Source organism: Xiphophorus maculatus, chromosome 12 (genome assembly GCF_002775205.1).
Source record: "Xiphophorus maculatus strain JP 163 A chromosome 12, X_maculatus-5.0-male, whole genome shotgun sequence".
Lineage (NCBI taxonomy): Eukaryota > Metazoa > Chordata > Actinopteri > Cyprinodontiformes > Poeciliidae > Xiphophorus > Xiphophorus maculatus.
The window spans coordinates 16,863,200-16,880,425 of NC_036454.1; the positions used below are offsets into that span (position 1 = coordinate 16,863,200).

Here is a 17,226-nt window from a genome sequence, read left to right on the forward strand (position 1 = left end):
TTGGAGCTCCAACTGCTCAGAACTTTATTTTGAGAGAAATAAGGGTTAAAATTAAATTAAAATATAAAATTTGGTTGACAGGTCTGGTATGTAGTTTTGAAAAAGAGGCGGTATGGACACAGGGCGGGAAGGCAGCTTCCAGGGGAGGGAGCTAGATGGAGGGAAAAGATATGAAAAATTTAAAGAGGATGAATTAAGCAATACAGGAAGTCATGTATAAAAAAGAAAAACAAAAAGACAGATGCAGTTAGTCATTATAAACCCCACCCCCATCTGAAATGTCCTCATATGTGATCAGTGCTACTGCGCTCTCCTTTTCCTTTTTCTGTTTCTTCAGGAGGATTGGATCATTTATCATCTTCACTCTCATATTAAATGTAACAATTTTTCCTGCAGTTTTGAAAAAAGTAAACAAAAAGTCCTTCAAAAATAAAATGCGGCAACCACTTTATGTTCTACTATTACATATACAGTATATATATATATTTATATATAAATACATACATAAATATCTTACATGTACAACCAATTTTGAAAAGAAGGGGGAAGAGAGAACCCAAAAGACTTATGAGGACTTGGAGGTGGGGAGAGCATAATGCTCATTGTAAGGGTAGTGTGCCTGTTTTTTTATGTTTTCCATTTGTTTTGTTCTAACTTTACACACACACTCTCATGCAACCACACAGCCTTTTGGGGGAGAAGGAAGTGGGGAGCATTCCTCAGTTTGCCCAGTAGGGAGAGCTGCCATAGCTGGACTTGCTGCCTTGGGTTTTCTGCTGCATACTGCTGGACTGATTTCGCTGACCTGGACCACCCTGCAATGAAACAAAGAATCGTTGTGAGGTTTCATCTCGCATCCTGTTCTGCAATAGAGATATTCCACATGTTTGCTATAGACGTACAATTTTAGAGGTGTACAGACAGAAGGTTTGGCCTTTGCTTACCTGTCCATCTTGTGTTAGGTGATGGTGCAGCAGCTGGGAGTGGGGTTGTTGGTGTGGAGGCAGGATGTGCAGGAAGGGGGCAGGAGCATAGCCAGGAGCTCCACCAGGGTTCATGGGGCCGGTTCCTCCCAGAGCAGAAGGCAGACTGAAGGGAGGTGGCGTCCCGGTGTGGAAGCCTTGCTTATCAAACGACTGGGATACAAAAGAGCAAAAGAGGTTCAATTACTTCATGAGAACCCGCAAGTCTGGTGTCGCTCATTTATTAACAATCATTCCTGACTGCACTCAGACTATACAAATGCCCAACTGTAAGTGCCTTTAAATTTGCTCTGGACTCATTTATTGATGCGTTTACAGATTAATATATGTACATACTTGTTTTTATCTATTCTATATTTAAGGTATTTTAAAATTACTTCTACTTTCACCTGGAGAATGTTGATTAAAAAAAAAAAGATATATACATAATATCACTTATGGTTATATTTGGTTTTCCCTAATATTTAACTCCTTGGATGGAGAAGCTTGTAAACAAATAAGCTACTCAAAATATATTCTGATTACCCTGCTGCCAAAGAAAGACATTTTCCTATATTTAAAATAGTTTTAATCAATATTATTTTAGAGATTTTGATGAACATCGGAGAATCTGCAGTTCTTTCCCCTTTCACTGAGATGTTTCTTCTCATTAAGGCTGTTTGCTTTAAAAGTGATCAAGTCACAAAACTGTTTAAACAAGCAACAAAACAACTTTGTGTAAAAATTTAGTGTGTACCTTTAAGCTTAATTTTAAAATTTGTTTGTAGGATCTAAACTTGTTTTGATTAAACTCCTTTAAGATAACAGAGGTGCCTCCCAATCGTAGCACTGAAAGCAGTATATACTCCAAATGTCTAGCAAACACATCACCAAAAGATATTAAACATTAATCACACAAACATGATGAGAAACATACCTGTGTTTTGCTGTATATGGAACCTCCCATATCAGGTACTCCACCAGCAGTTCCTGATCCAGATAATCCTGGTGCTGAGAAATGAGAGAAAGAGAAATGAAGAAATATTTTAATGAAAGATACTTGAACCTGCAGTGAAAAACAAGAATTGGCAAAAGCTTTAAACCAATCTCTTCACTGTTTAGCAGTAAATCTTGAATTTCTGTTTCCATGTTAGTATTCCAGATGCCAGCCCGCAGGAAGAAGCAGATTAGGTGAGGAGGTGCAGCGGCACATTGTCTCACTTTTTCACCACTCTCTGCAATGAGCTGCTGTATCCCATGTGGATAGATTTCCATGGTTCCACTGCAGTAAATAAACAATGTTTCAGGATGCACATGTGTTGTGTGTACCTTTCCCTGGGCCGCTGCCAGCTGATTTGGCCTGTGACTGGGCAGAGCCTCCATACCCTGTCTTATTGTAATCCCCACCGTGGGCTTGAGACAGGTCATCAAAAGCTGAAGGACGAGGAACAGCACAGGACAGAAAGAGGGGGTTGGGGAATCAGAAGGGAGATGAGCAATGAAATTTATGAAGAGGAAAATGGATAGGTGGAGAAGAAGGGATTGGAGCAGGTCAGAGAGATACGGCAACCCGACAGTGATGGAAAGTGTGACTATATGTTCAACTTCAGGAGTGGCTTTCAGCTAAGCAAGCAGGCAAATAAACAGGCCACACACATGCAGCAAGATGTCCTCGTTCCTCTACAGACATGAGAGCAGCTTTTAGCCACATAACTAGAGTCTGATGTCACCAATCTTAGAAGTATCTGCTTTGTACAAACTATGTGCAACACTGCTTCAGTAAAAGATGAGAGCGTAGTAATGTCCCACCTGCACTGTAGGCGTGCTGCCCGTAACTTGGCTGATGCTGTTGGTGGTATTGACTGGAGGGGTTGGCCAGGCCCATCGCAGGCTGCTTGGCAGAAGCTGGAGGCACAAACACTGTGGGGCCGTACTGGAAGGCTGAAGGAACGCCAGGCATGCCAGCGTAGTATGGCAGACCTGAGAGAGAGCAGAGGGGGAAATCAAAGCTTAGCACAATCTCAATTAAACTAATACAGTAAAACTGTCTAATTTTTTTCTGAATTCTGCCAGGAAAAAGATTAAAGGTTATTTGTAGCTTGTGTAAATGTTAGAGTAACAATTAATTAGAATAAGTACCTTTCAAACCCTGAAGAACTTAAATCAAAAGCTAATAAAGTAAACTATGAAAATTATTTTATTGTGTAGTGCTAACTTAGGTGGTTGATGTTTCATTCAGGAAATCTTATGAAGCCGGGAAGAAAAATACACATTTAAAATTAGGTGCTTTCATCAATTTCATTTAACCAATCAGAAAATGAAAAGTTCATACAGAATGTGCCTCAGTGTCACATTTGCAAAGCTTTAAAGGTCAAGGGCAGAGAGCCTGTAGATAACTGCTTTACATATAAAAACATCAGACATCCTGCCAGTGATTAACATAATCCATCTGCAGGTTCTGGTTTTCTTTACCAGTGTATCCGTAGCCAGGTGGCAGAGGCGGGTTGAGGAAAGCCTGGTTCTGTGTCTGCTGACCCTGGTTCTGACCCTGTCCTTGAGTCCCTGCCTGCTGGGTCTGCTGGGTCTGAGACTGGACCCCAGCTGTAGCCAGGCTGGTTGGGGGAGCCGGGGAAGAAGAGTCATTCCTGCCAAACTTTGTTGCCTCACCTGCAAACGCAAGCACACACAAAATCATTAATTGGATCACTGGAATATTTGTTTTGAAGTATTCTGATTGGCTGATTAAGGTTTTAGCTTTATGCTACACTTCCCACTGTGCTTTCAATATGTTTAGAAGCCAACACTCTGGTGTATTTGTGTACAATACACCAGAATGAAAGTTTTTCTTAAAACCTTCCTGTATGTGCAATATTTCCTAAAGCAGATATTTTTGTCTTTATAAAAGCCCTCTATGTATGTAGAAGGCCTTAGTGGCCATCATGCTCACAAATTATGTTGACTTATGGGGCAAACATACAGATCAGGGGGAATATTTATACATGTAAATTTGGGAAAGTGATGTTGATTATTCAGTGTTAATGATCAAAGTAAACCATATTTCACTCACCAGAATATGGATTATTAGCCAGACTCTCTCTTCCAGGCATTGGAGCTGTAGCACCAGGGAATGTTACACCGTAGTAGTCCTGATAAAAAAAATAAATCAAGGGGTTAAAGAAGATGTGAAAAAAGGAACCTATTCAATCGATAAATATACAAGCACATACTAAACTTAAGAGCGGTTTAACCCAAGAGAAACTGCACTGATGTGTATGGTTGTGTGAAGGAGTTGACTGAAATAGTAAATGAATTGAACAAGACGTTGAGCATTAATAGAAATGGTGAAGTCAGTACTGTTCAAAAACATGAACCTAATTTTTCAAATTACGTGTCTTTTGTGCTACTAAGTTACTGTCAGGAAGGGAAAAAAAACAATTGGATGTGTAGTTTGTGAAGCTAAGAAGGTAAAGCAGGCTGAGCTGTCAATGAGCTAACATGAAGAAAATCAGGAAGTGACTAAGAAAAATGAAAAGTTTAATAATAATCATAGAACAGTCAAATCTATTTGAAGAAAAAGCAGTTTAAAAGCAGAGACAAGTAGTTTAATTTTTAAATTGCGATGCAAAACCATCGGGGATCAGACTTCATGGATGCGAATCCATTTTGTTTAGATTTGAGCAGCACGAGAAAAAGACTCACCAAAGGTAGTCGAGACTGCAGCATTTGCAAGTCTTCATATCCATAGATCTGCTGTTGGAAAAAAGTAGTAATAAATTATCATCTTGTGTCATGGTGAAATATGTAGAAAATCCTCAGGAATGACGCAGAAATTCATTTAAGTCTCTGCTTGTAAAAAATGACATTGAAGAGAATGAAGACAAATTACTATAAATTAGGAAAAAAAAGTTACCGGGTAAGCAGGCAGCAAGCCACCAGGACCCATAATGTACTGGTTAGCCAGTAGCGGCGGTACTCCTTGGGCCAAATTAGGAGGAGCCTTACCTGTAGGGGAGGAAGAGCAGAAACCCACATGACCTTCTCTTTCATAAACAAATGAAGTGACATAAATCAGGTAGCTAATTTGAAATACTGAAGCAAGTTGACTTATGGGCCCAGATAAAAATAACTTGCCAGAAGTGGTGGTGATTTGTGGTGCTGTGCGGCTGCCTGCAGCTGAGATTGTGTTGTTTGTGCCATTCTGACTCAGTCCTGGTCCTGCTGATTGGTGCAGACCATTGGAGGATGAAGTGCTGGCAATCGTGGATGCAGTAGGAGCGACAGCTTGGCTGGAGGATGATGAAAAGGCATGAAGGTTGCTGTTGCTTTCCTCATTGGTCATCTGGTCGAGAAAGAAACAACCAGATCAAGTGTGAGAAATTCAGGACTAAAAAGAATTGGAAGCATAATCTCGGTCACAAGATGCTTGTAAACTTACAGTGAGGGAAGAACTTGTGACTAGGGCTGATCCAGATGAGTGAGTACTGCTCATGTGACTGCAAAGAGAATAAATATATTAACCTGATGCAAATGAAAGTTTGAGCTTTAAAAGGAAAATGAGTCTTAGAAGCTAGGAGATTCAGAGATTTGTTTTCTCCACATTATAAGATTAGGATATGTGCTTGAAACCATCATTATCTCCATGTTAAATGTCAGTATGAGTGAGCCAGCCATTACCTGCTGAGTGATGAGATGGGGGCTGAGTGGGATGGGGTAACTACAGGAGAAGGAATATGGTGTCCAGATCCACCCTCACTTGTCATAACAGGAGATTCTGTTTTCACAGTTCTAGACGACGTAGAGCCTGGTTTAAAGAAGAAAAGAAATGTATCTTGTGTGTTGAAGACATAAAATATTGTAGTAGTGGGTGTACTTACTTTCCTGTGTGCCCTGTGTCTTCATAGCACTGTAGCCATTCTGTAACAGGAAGAATGCATTTTGTCTTAAAATTCATCAGGCCGCGGCCACAGTAAGCCTTCAGGAACCAAACAGGACCAAGTTGTTTATACTTACCGTCAGAGGAGCAGTAACACCTGATGGAACGTCTTTGCTCTGCGAGAAGGCAAGATGAGGAGGCAGAGTTCTTGAGCTGCTGTTGTCTACTCGACTGGTTGGAGTAGGAACTGAAGAGGAAGGTGGCGCTGCCGCACTGGGGAGACCGAGTGAAGGGGAGGGAGTAGCACCAGGTAGGCCCAGAGATGGGGAAGGAAAGCTGGCATCTGATACAGCTGAGGGTAAGCTGCTCATGTGGTCACTGTTCAAAAGACCAAGGGGTGGGAGGGAAGGGAAATATTTGAGAGAAATATTGAAAAGTATTGCTTAGACAGCAATAGTTTAATTATGCAGGTGTTGAAAAGAATTGTGGAAATGTTTTACAAGGACATTATGGTGCTTGGCTTAAGACTATGTCAACATGTAACCAAATTGTTTTATTGTCAGTACAGCAAGTTTAGTTAAACACAGGTGTAGCATATTAGGTTTCTGGAAAGAAAAAAAGATTTATCTTCTGCCATATTGTCCCTAAAGATTAAAATCCTCTCCGTGTGGCTCTAGTCTCTCTGGGAAGTGTCGGAGGGTGTGGAGATTTTTGTAGGCTGCATAATGCATTAACTAGAGCTGTGATGCTCATCTACTGCCTGTTGCTGCATTCTGCTAGAGGACATGGTTCTTACAGGTTTTTCCATTTCCTCCATTATGAAATAGAAAATTCCAAACTTTACTATAACTACTTCTGCAGTGGTTAAGTTTTCAAGAAGGGGGAAGGAAGTAAAGAAACGAAGAAAGAGGAGGTAGGATAAGAACGAAAACAAAAGTAAGTACACGAAATTGACACCAAGAGGCAAAGAAGAGAAAGTGAAAGTTGGGTCAAGCATTTGCAGATCACAACTGAATGCATAACTACTGCAGGGGATGAAAGAAAGAACATGATTAGATATTTTACTGAACTAAAACCAAATTAAAACTAAAGGAGACAGTGTGAAGGTCTTTTTCTGGATCACTTGCACACCTTTCGGGATCGTCTAGCTATTCAACTATAATAGATTGAAATCAAAGAGATATTAAGTACATGATGCATTTTAGGGCATCATTGGTTTACAGGTAGATTGGGTGTCCCAAAAAACAGCAGCCGTTGGGTTCAACACCTGACCTTGACATCTTTCCTGGATGTCTGCTCTTCTCTCTGATTACTGTCAGTCATTTTTTTAATGCATCAAGTTTTGCAATCTTTATCTCAGGGAAAATTCCTTAGGGAATTTATTTTAGGTAGGAACTGGTGAAAATAAAAAATAAAATACATATAACCAAGACAAGGCAAAACAACCCCCAGAGAAAGAATAGAAATAGTACAGAAATATACATAGAATGGAAAATTAAAAAATAATTCCTTATATTTTAAAAAGTTAAAGACTTCTTTTCAAAAACTATGTTAGATATGCACTAGTTGAAAACTAGGAAAGAATGCTGGTTATGTTGTAGTTGATATGTGAATGAATGGGAAGACCTATTTTGACAAGAGCATGAAAAAAATCTGCTATCATCTGAAGCACATGTCAAGAGACCTACCATGAAATAGATTCATGACACTGATGTGAAATTTTTTACATAAAACATGGAATTATTACAGAACTCACTGGATTGCCATAATTGAGTTAAATGTATTTTAAAATTTGGTGCATGTGTCCTACTATATACAACATTTTTCATTTTCTTGAGAGAAAAAAAAGAGATAAAAGTAAAATAAAACCAATTTATTGTCAATGGGCCTCCATCCTTTTGTATGACCACTGTTCCATTTTAATAGCCTCATACCTCACAGGTCCTGACTTGGGGAACATGCTGTTCTGTGCCTGCTGTGTGGGAACAGCTGCAGGAGCAGGCATGGTGGTCTGAACCAGGGTGGATGAATGTTCCCGGGCCAACTCAGCCTGAGAGTCTGCTGTTACACTTCCAGCTTCAGAGCTGAAGTCAAGAGCTCCAAACTGAACGTTCAGACCAGAGATGTCGGCTGAGCCTGGCATTTCCACTGCTGATGATGGAATCTGAGACAGAAAGAATGCGTGTTGTAGAAAAAGAAAGCAAACCAACACTGGTATAAATCCTGTGTACTTCTTATTTACAGAAGGGCTAAAAAAATAAATAAATAACCACCCCAAAACTGCAATGCAATCTGTAGTAACACTTCTCGCTATGAAGAGGTTTCAAAGTTTAAAACCTGAATTTGGAATCAATGAATTGTATCTTTATCAACATAAGTTGATGTCTTACGAGTAACATTCCCATCATCCATGCAGAGGTTTGTATTGTACATTTTATGTTCTTAAGAGCTCTGATATTTTACCTTTGATGGAAGAGGAGCTCTGCGTCGCTGGGTCTTTAACTGTCGCTGGGGAGGATCAGAAATCGAAAGATCCAGGCCTGACTGCTTACTTCCTGGAGAAGATCCATCTCTTACAGGGAGGCCAGAAGACTCCTGACCTGAAATTCAAAACAATGTTTTTGCATACAATAACAAACCTACAGGTGTCAAAAGAAGACATGTTAAACACAACACTCCCATAATCTCCTCATACAGGGACCGATAAAAAACAGTTTGCATTATTTATTCAAGCTGAATTGTGTCAAAACTGCAATATTGTATTTATTAGCATCTGTAAAAGTATACAAAAATTTTAAACATTGCATAAATCAGTGGGCCATTTATTTATTGCATCATTCCTGCTATTTATAATCCTTTTAATTAAAAGCTACGCTCACGTGTTTCTACACACTTCTAATCAGCAGGATGAAAGAATAATAAACTATTTAACTGTTGGGAAACAATTCCCGTCACAAAAATCTCAGTGGGGTAAGTAAAGGAGCTTCACAGCGCTGACTGGAGGATGACTGTTTTAAAACTGAAGTTTGTTACCTCTCATCTTTGTTAAGTAGCTGACATTTAAAAATTACCCCACCAGTTTATGATTATTCTTTATTAATACTGAAGTCTTGTTGTCAAATAAAATGTTAGGAAATAACTACAAAGAAAAAAGCAACTGTAAAGATCTATTTCAGGTCATTGTAGCATTTATAGTGAATATTGTTACAGTTCTGTTTTAAACAGAAGACGCCATGTAACATTTTACATATTAGACTCATCTTTAACATCATGAAGACTAAATGTATTTAATAGTGTGTTGAGCTATTCTGTGGCTGTACCTGGTGGCGTCGGAGCCTGTGGTGCGTGTGGCTGAGGCAGGCCCAGAGGCTCTGTGGTGGGCAGTATGGAGGACTGCTGCTGCCTTTGAGCAAGCTGGCTGAGCACTGCAGATGGTTCTGGCTGATGCTTCATTTCCACTTCAGAGAACACAAAAAATATCGTTGTAGCTGCAAGTACATGGTTAATTTAGAGCACCCAAGTCCTAAATTTAATTTAAGATGAACTTACAGTTTTGGGATCCAATAGGGCCATTTTCAACCCTCTGTGCCTTGGTATCTGCAGTTGGTGAAGCAGCAGGAGCTGGACTCTGCATCGAAGGTTGTCCTGGGTCTTTGGAGACGGCGCCGCTTGTTGCCAACATCTGACTGGTTCTCTGAGGCAAACGAGGCCCGTTGAGTGGCTCAGACATGCAAATGTCTGGACTTGGTGCCTGCTTAGGTGCATTCAGGGACCCGAAACCAGAACCTATGACTGAAGACTGGGAGCATAACAGACAAGACAAAATGACTTCAACAGTACCACAGATTAGTAATATTTATGAAATATGGGTTCTCTAAAACGGGTGAGTGTGTGTGGTAAGGAATACCAGTGCAGCATGTGCATAGGTGGTGCTAGCAGAGGCGGCATGAGCGTAGCTGTTGGCGGTGGCATGTGCGTAGCTGTGTGTTGCAGTCCGTCCATTGTGGTGGGAGTTGGTGAACACCAGGCTTTGGCCCAAATCCTCTGCTGAAGGACCATCAACGATTGCTCCCAAGTCAGAGTCCACAGAACCTCCCACAGTCACTCCAGTCTTAGGCAGTATGCTAGCCAGGTCCACACTGAGCAGATACAGGACAAGAGAACAAAAAGTAGAGGAGAGATTTGTTTCCAGAAGACGAGCATTAAGAAGATTGGGATTTTTAAAGCCTGTTTTATAAAGACGTTTAAGGTTGGACTTTGAACAAGAAGACTTACTTGTGTCCAGGTGTGATGTGGTTAGCTGGAGCAGAAGAGGCAGTGAACACTTTGGTCTCAGACAACTGTGATAGAGTATAAATACAGTCATGAGATTATCTCTGCGTATGGCTGACACTGTAGGTCAAATGCAACTTCTTTCCAACCTTGTATCAAGTGCAACTTTCATTTCCATCAATAAGCAGTTGCTATTATTTACCAAGATGCTTTCATGTCATTTAGCCCCTGAGCTGTTTTGCTTCTTGGCAAATGTGGTTATTTCATACCAGGCTTTTGCATTACAAATGGTGCTGTCTAAACCAGGGCCTGTAACCCCCAGAGGGAGATTTTGTACCAGCTTTGATGGCCATAGATTAGAAATGATTCTCAATATTCTACTCAGTCTACTGCAGGAAAATTGAGTTATATGCATGATCCTTGTGTATCCCCCTAATATTCACCACTGGACCAAAACAGTCTATTCACAATTTAATGATACTATGTATCCTTAAATGTCTCCAATAGTAATGAAAATACTCTGCTGCCAAACAATACAGTCATACAACATGGCATGACATGGTTTAAGTACATAGGAAAAAAAACAAACTGTTAATAGGCATAAAATTGAAGCCAGAAGGGTGTAAAACATTCTCTCGCTTCTTAAAAAACAGACTTTACTCAAGTATCCATGATTACAATATTGACTCAAAATATACCCCTAAAAATACACTTTATATAATTATAAATTATACACTTTATAATTACATAAAGTGTACAAATACACTTTATGCAATTATAAAGTGTTTTATATATAATTATAAAGTGTATTTATATATAATTATAAAGTGTATTTATATTTCAGTCAAAGCAGATAATTCAAAGATTGGGGAACTTAGATGTTACGCAGTGAAAGTAACCGAGAAATTATGCTGTTGTAAATATGACAAGACATGATTGAAATTGCAAATTGAAACAAACAAGTGCATATTTAACATTTATGTCTTACATCCTCATTCCATTCTTCTGAAGTCCAGTCTTCCACATTGCCGCGCCATGTTCCTGACAGAGAAAGAGAGCAAAAGCTGTCAAGTTATAAACTTATTGTTTTAAGTTTCTTTCAACTCTTCACAAATAGTTTTAATTTTACCCTGAGCTATATCTCCAACTCCAGTCCACAAGAGGTAAAGTTCTGATGTTTTTATAGATATTCTTGTTCCACCTGAATCAAATGTCTGAATCACACCCTTAACATTTCATCAAATCCTGTCAAGTCCTGGTAGTGATCCATTCATCAGATTCAAGTGTCTGTAAACAAGGTGGCCTCAGGACAAAACATTGTCCTCAGCCGTATGCAACAAAATTTCGTTCTGTATACACCCTGTGCATGCAAAATGACAATAAAGTCAGTCTAAGTCTCTAAACTCTGAAGACAGTGGCTCTGAAGGACTACAATACTACACCGCAGTAGTAAATTTATGTCTTGTAGTGTGGATTTCAAAAGCAGTGAGACTGTGCTACTAAAGAATGGACTGATACCACCAAACAAAAGGCCACATCTACTGTAAAAACATGAGCAAAATCTGACTTCAAAATGTGGAAAATTAGTTTCTATAATCTTATTTACCAGCTCCCTCAGTAGTTTCATTGCCCTCCAATCTGTCTTGGTTGGCTCTGGAGTTTGAGGTGTAGTCAGCAGGATTAAAAGTGCTGGAAGAAGTAAAAAGTAAATTACTCAGAATCTAATATTAAAATACAAGATCTTGTTCCCACAGATAGGGTGTGAATTTTGTTTTGTTTGAATTTTTCCTATTTCTGGAACAGTAAATGGACAGGAGATAGGGAGCAGGGATAAGGGGAGGACATGAAACAAATGCCCCCAAATCACACCACATCAAGAACCACAGCCTCTGCAAATGGTGCCCACGCTTTAAGAATTGAGCCATCCAGTGCCCAAGCTGTACATATTTTAACAGAGCTTAAGATTTAACTCAATCTTTTATCATTTGATACTGAAAACAATTATTTTAACAGGATTTAAGTCAATATCCTTACCCCATTCCTTGTGAAGAGAACCTGTTTCCAACAGTTCCTCTTCCTCTCCCACGGCCCCCAACTCCTGAAGGGAAAATAGACATGAGCTAATTGGAACCCTCAACCTTAATTTCTGATTAAATACTTTATGAAAAAATATAATAAGAAAATAAATAAATAAAATGAAATCACCCAACAATTTTCGACCACTGAGAATACAATAAATCAAGAGTCGTTTGTCCAGTAAGTTTGTTAAAAGCAAACAAACTCTGGATTTATCTGCATTTAGTAAGAGGGTTTTATTCTAGTGTACCTCTGCCTCGCCCCCTGCGCCCACGGTCAGACCCTCTCTCTCCAGGAGTCACCTCAAACCCGTTCTCCTCTGAACGACCTACAATTCAACCAGAACAAAAATAAATACATAATAAGAAAACTGCACACACACAGTCTACATTATTCAGCATTACACCATTTTAACATTTCATACCTTCACGACCTCGGCTGATTCCTCTGCCCCTCCTGTTGGACGCTCCACGTCCACGGCTGACCTCCCGTTCTCCTTTCTTCTCCCGGCTTTCTTTTAAATCCGAGGTTCCTCCCTCTTTCCCGATACTACGCTTCTTTCCTACAGTCTCCCAGGAGTTCTGAACAGCAAACAAAATCAATGTTGGTGCTACAAAGAACACTGTAGAGATGGGTGGTTTGACCAAAATTTTATATCATGGCATTTTCAACAATTGTCACTGTGTGTTAATCACATTTTCTACATCCTTAAAAAATGTGACAGGATCTCTAGAAGTGAGTTTTCAGGACAGTGTCACTAATGAATCACATGGCATGACTGTTGTGGTGTAAATATAGAACATTTCATTAAATATTACCTATGTGGTATTAAACAGCAGCAGCTATCCAGCCTTTTGGCCATAGCTCTAAAACGTTTTTCCACAGCGCTTAACGGGACCATATCTTAAGCTACATAAAAAGTGATTTTTTTTATTTTTATTTCAACCCACCGCATGCCTCTTTATTTCAACACAGATGGCATATTATTGTTGTTTCAATGACACGTGAGCTTTCAAAGCCTAAGTATTTCTATACAACAGGAACCGCACCTCTTTTAGGCACTTCTTCTAGGTAATCACCTTAAACTTCTTTTGCTGCAATTTTTGTCCAAGTCCACACTCAACTTCCCCAATGACACTGGCTTGTCTTTTGCTGCGCTGCATATGACTTTAGTGTGTAACAAAGAAAAAGGCCCTTTGTGAAACAGGTTACTAGTGCATGTAAGTTCCGAGACTTAAAAAATAAATAACTAAAAGGCTGTACGGAAAATTCAAACAACAAAAATAAAAACAATTAAAAAAAAAAAACTGTCTGATGTCTTATGTGATTAGAACAAAAAAAATAAAAAGCAGCACAGTTCCCCCTCATTTCCCCCCAAATAGTAGTAAAAAAAAAAAAAAGCTAGCCAGAATGTCATTATTTTATCTCTGTACATCCATGTTTGTGTGTGCTCTTACTGTGTCAGAGGGACTCTCAAGCAGAAAATTGATGGCTCTGTTTACATCTTCATTGCAGTCATGGAGGGCTACTATGCATTCATCTTGGGTCTTCCCAGTTACCTCAATCAACTGAATGCAAAGGAATCAGAATTAAGATGTTATGTTTTATCATGAACCACAACAAAGTTATTTGTGTTAAGAAGCTGTATGAATCTAGACTACATTACTCTTTATTTCCCACCTGTGAATGAACATACCTGTTTGATCTTGTCTTCAAAGTCAGCATCATTATTGTCATAGATAACCTGCGCTAAACGCATTTGCTCTGCTGTGGCCTGTAAGAAAGAAGCAAACATACCTAAGAAAGGACAACAGCAAAATGTGGCTTCTTGTCTTAATCATTTAAAATTATCTTATGTGGAGGTTCACCGATTAGAGTTTAGTGGCCATTTCTTGAGCTCAACTTCTAAAAGCTTTGACCTGCCAATACACATTTTATGCAGCTTCAATTCCTCTTTAAGGACAAATTGAATAAGAGAAATCACAAAAAAATATTTTAAGCCTTCCTGCTACAAACATGTTTTAAGTTTATATCAAAACCAGAAGTGAAGAAGGTTTTGCCAACATAAAACAAAGACCAAACGCTTACAAAGTTCACATTTTAAACTATTCTTACCGCCCTGTATTAGCAATCTGAGCAGATACATTAGTACTTATAAGCCACAATCAGTGATTTCCCTGAAGAATGTAGACCCTGGCCTTAGTTCAGAACAACAAAAAGATGTCAATACTTCCAAATTCAGCATGTTACATACAGGCAGAAATCACAAGCTTAAAGGATTTTTAAAAAAGTGACTGTTGTACTTCAGCCATCTTATTTGCTTTAAAAGTCTTTGTTTTGCTGCCTGAATGAAATTCTGATGTAAAATGAAGTTTGATTTTAAATACTTTCTTGAATCTCAATGTGTCTCCTGATATCCTTTCTAAAATATTTTTCCAGTAACAGCATCCACAAAAGTGTTGTTGTCAGCAGACCTGATGGCGATCAGACAGGGTGCTTAAACTATAATATCAAGATAAGATATTATAGTTTCAGGCTGACTGGTCGCTACTCAGGGCCCATCAAGCTAAAGCCTGGATGATTATGGTCATCAACCATTTTGTTTGGTGAATTTTCATGTAGTTTTAGAAGTAAATACAATTATAATTTAAAGAAAAGAGAAACAATCAATATCTCACCTGTATCTGTTTCTGTGGCTGTGTTGTTTGGGTTGTTGTGGGCAGCGTCTTGTCCCGAGGCCCTCGGGCTGGATTGCTGACCACTGAAGTCATCATATACAGTATATACAAAAAAAATGTATGTACAAAATAGAAAAAATCTAGGGGAAAGGGAAGAAAGTACAAATATGGTAATTGAAATGAGAGTTTATGAAAAGGTAGAAATGAACAGCTGTGTCTTTAAAAAAATGGCTCTGGGTAAATGCGCAATACTAGAGCTGTACACTTGATATAGGCAGACTGAGACACCATGTATACCATGTAAGACTATAACCCCCCTATCTGCCGCCCCCCACATCCACAGTTAAATTTAGCCAGCCAAGAGGGGACTGTCCGGGTGTCATCTTACAGCTCTCCCTCCTGTCCCCACTCAAAAATACCGTCAGTATTCACCAGTGTTTCTTATCGGAGGTCAGAGATATCGTTCCCTTTGATGAGCTACAAACCTTTACCGCAAACAAAAACGAAAATAAGATTTTAAAAAGCAAAGCGGAGAACTGCTATGTAGGCCAAAATTAGTATAAATTGAAAGCACAAAAACAAGGATTACGTCACACCTTTTAATAGACCATAAGATTCCGAAAATGTTAGGAAATTGCGGGTTTCAAATGACGTTACAAAAATAAACAATCAAAAAAAATAACAGTGGGATGGCTAGTCACTGATGAAAGTTGGAAGGCAAAAATCACGTAAACGTTACATGGTGGGTGTATTGTCCGCTTTAAATAGATTCCAAGAGTTATGGGTTTTTTTTATCTTTCGACCATAGAAATAACTGAAATTATCCGACGTTGAAAAGCGCTCAAATAAAATAAAATAAAAAAAACACAACAGAAGCTGAAAATACAGACCAACGTTCAGTCGAGCTTATGAAAGCTGTAGCCTAGCGAGCCACTTGCCTTTGTTCTTTCAGCGATCCCTACGCCATTCCCGAGTCTCCGCTTGGAGAATATCAGCGCAGTAATTTTACGGTTGGTCCGCGTGTCATAAAACAACGACGCTTTTTGTTTTACAGTCACCAAGGCAGACAGGGGAGAACAACAAACAGACGCGTCAAGAGCGACGACATACCCCTTTGTGTAAACCCGAGCGAAAAGCTAACATTAGCAGCAAGCTAACACTTGCAACGAAAGCAACACAGTGGCGTGTCCCCTGAAGATTATCGTACTTACGCGACCCAAATATCGTTTAATTTACTTCAGGGACCGCGGATGGCAATTACTCAGTCGAAATTTAAGTTGCCCACGAAGCTACAAGAGTAATGAGCGGCTAAATGCTACCAGCTCCGGCATGTGAAAGGCCTTTTTCCCAAATGCAATACAATGGTTCACAGTTTAGACAGAGCCTCGCGTGTTAGCAAACCACGGAACAACCTGTTCAAGTCGAATTTACATACGTGGAACGTCAAACACCGACTATAAAACAAAACCAAATTACACAATAAAAACATTTCTACTTTTCAGACGGATTTTAAACATAATTCGCTAAACAAATCTGACTTTCTTTTACCTGCTAACACGCTTTCGCTCAGCCAGCAGGCAGCAGCAGATGTGTCACGTGATCCACCGCGCCGTTGTTTAACGTAAGGAATCGGAGCTCCACAAACAAACGTTACAACCAATCAAAATCATCTACCAAGTCACGTGGTACAACGTCGCAGCACAACTCGCGCGTAAGGTGATTGATATTTAGGCTTTACATTGTATTTTATTCAGTCAGTAAATGTACGAATTATGTGAAAAAATTAGACCCCGTATAAAGTCCCTTCGGTTTCTTTTCAGCCAAATCTTAATGTATCGTTATTTAATACAAATTATAGCACAGCATTAAGACAATAAAGTATCTAAGCTATTAAAACGTAAGAAAAAAAAACTTCTGTACATCATAATTTTTTTTAAAAATCACCTTTTCGAGTGAGGGATCAATAAGCGCATGTCCACATCTATTCGCAGTTAAAATGCATAAGATTACACAGGTGTATGACACTAGATGCACATCGTTAGAACTTGTTCACCCCGACATGCACTGTTTAAAAATTAGATATTTAATTTCATCTTCTCCTGACTGCCATTTTCTTTCTTTGTAAAGGAAATTGGCTGCAACATTTCCTCTTGAAACATGATTAGTAAACAGAATCTCTATTTTTCAAATATACAATTTTCATTTACCATAGACAGAGAAGTCGTATATATGTCCTTTATGGTTGATCTAAATTTACACACACACACACACACACACACACACACACACACACACACACACACACACACATATATATATATATATATATATATATATATATATATATATATATATATATATATAT

At 39.0% G+C, this 17,226-nt stretch overlaps 1 protein-coding gene across 2 annotated transcripts; it reads right to left on the reverse strand.

Annotated features, from left to right (window-relative positions):
- Window positions 1-16,476, reverse strand: LOC102231912 (ubiquitin-associated protein 2-like). Of its 2 annotated transcripts, XM_014469090.2 has the most exons (29): window positions 16,410-16,476; window positions 14,862-15,001; window positions 13,880-13,957; window positions 13,641-13,751; window positions 12,608-12,764; window positions 12,434-12,511; window positions 12,142-12,205; window positions 11,714-11,796; window positions 11,096-11,148; window positions 10,111-10,175; window positions 9,743-9,974; window positions 9,385-9,634; window positions 9,156-9,293; window positions 8,299-8,435; window positions 7,770-7,999; window positions 5,973-6,213; window positions 5,837-5,876; window positions 5,637-5,763; window positions 5,398-5,455; window positions 5,094-5,301; window positions 4,873-4,964; window positions 4,662-4,712; window positions 4,030-4,108; window positions 3,435-3,629; window positions 2,772-2,942; window positions 2,292-2,396; window positions 1,900-1,973; window positions 945-1,136; window positions 1-815 (listed from the first exon to the last, which is right to left on the reverse strand). In XM_014469090.2, the coding sequence occupies exons 2-29, from the start codon at window positions 14,955-14,957 to the stop codon at window positions 720-722; spliced, it is 3,501 nt and encodes a 1,166-aa protein (XP_014324576.1). In that variant the 5' UTR covers window positions 14,958-15,001; window positions 16,410-16,476; the 3' UTR covers window positions 1-719. The 2 variants fall into 2 exon arrangements, with proteins under 2 accessions (XP_014324576.1, XP_023199700.1); XM_023343932.1 differs by lacking the exon at window positions 2,292-2,396.
- Window positions 16,477-17,226: the final 750 nt, after the last annotated feature.

Bases quoted from the DNA above. Each gene is read 5' to 3' on its own strand.
- LOC102231912 (XM_014469090.2), bottom strand. From the start codon at position 14,957: ATGATGACTTCAGTGGTCAGCAATCCAGCCCGAGGGCCTCGGGACAAG. The intron at 13,958-14,861 runs GTGAGATATTGA...TCTTTCTTACAG, and splicing joins AGCCACAGAAACAGATACAG to GCCACAGCAGAGCAAATGCG. The intron at 1,974-2,291 runs GTACACACAACA...CTCATTTCTCAG, and splicing joins TGGCAGCGGCCCAGGGAAAG to CACCAGGATTATCTGGATCA.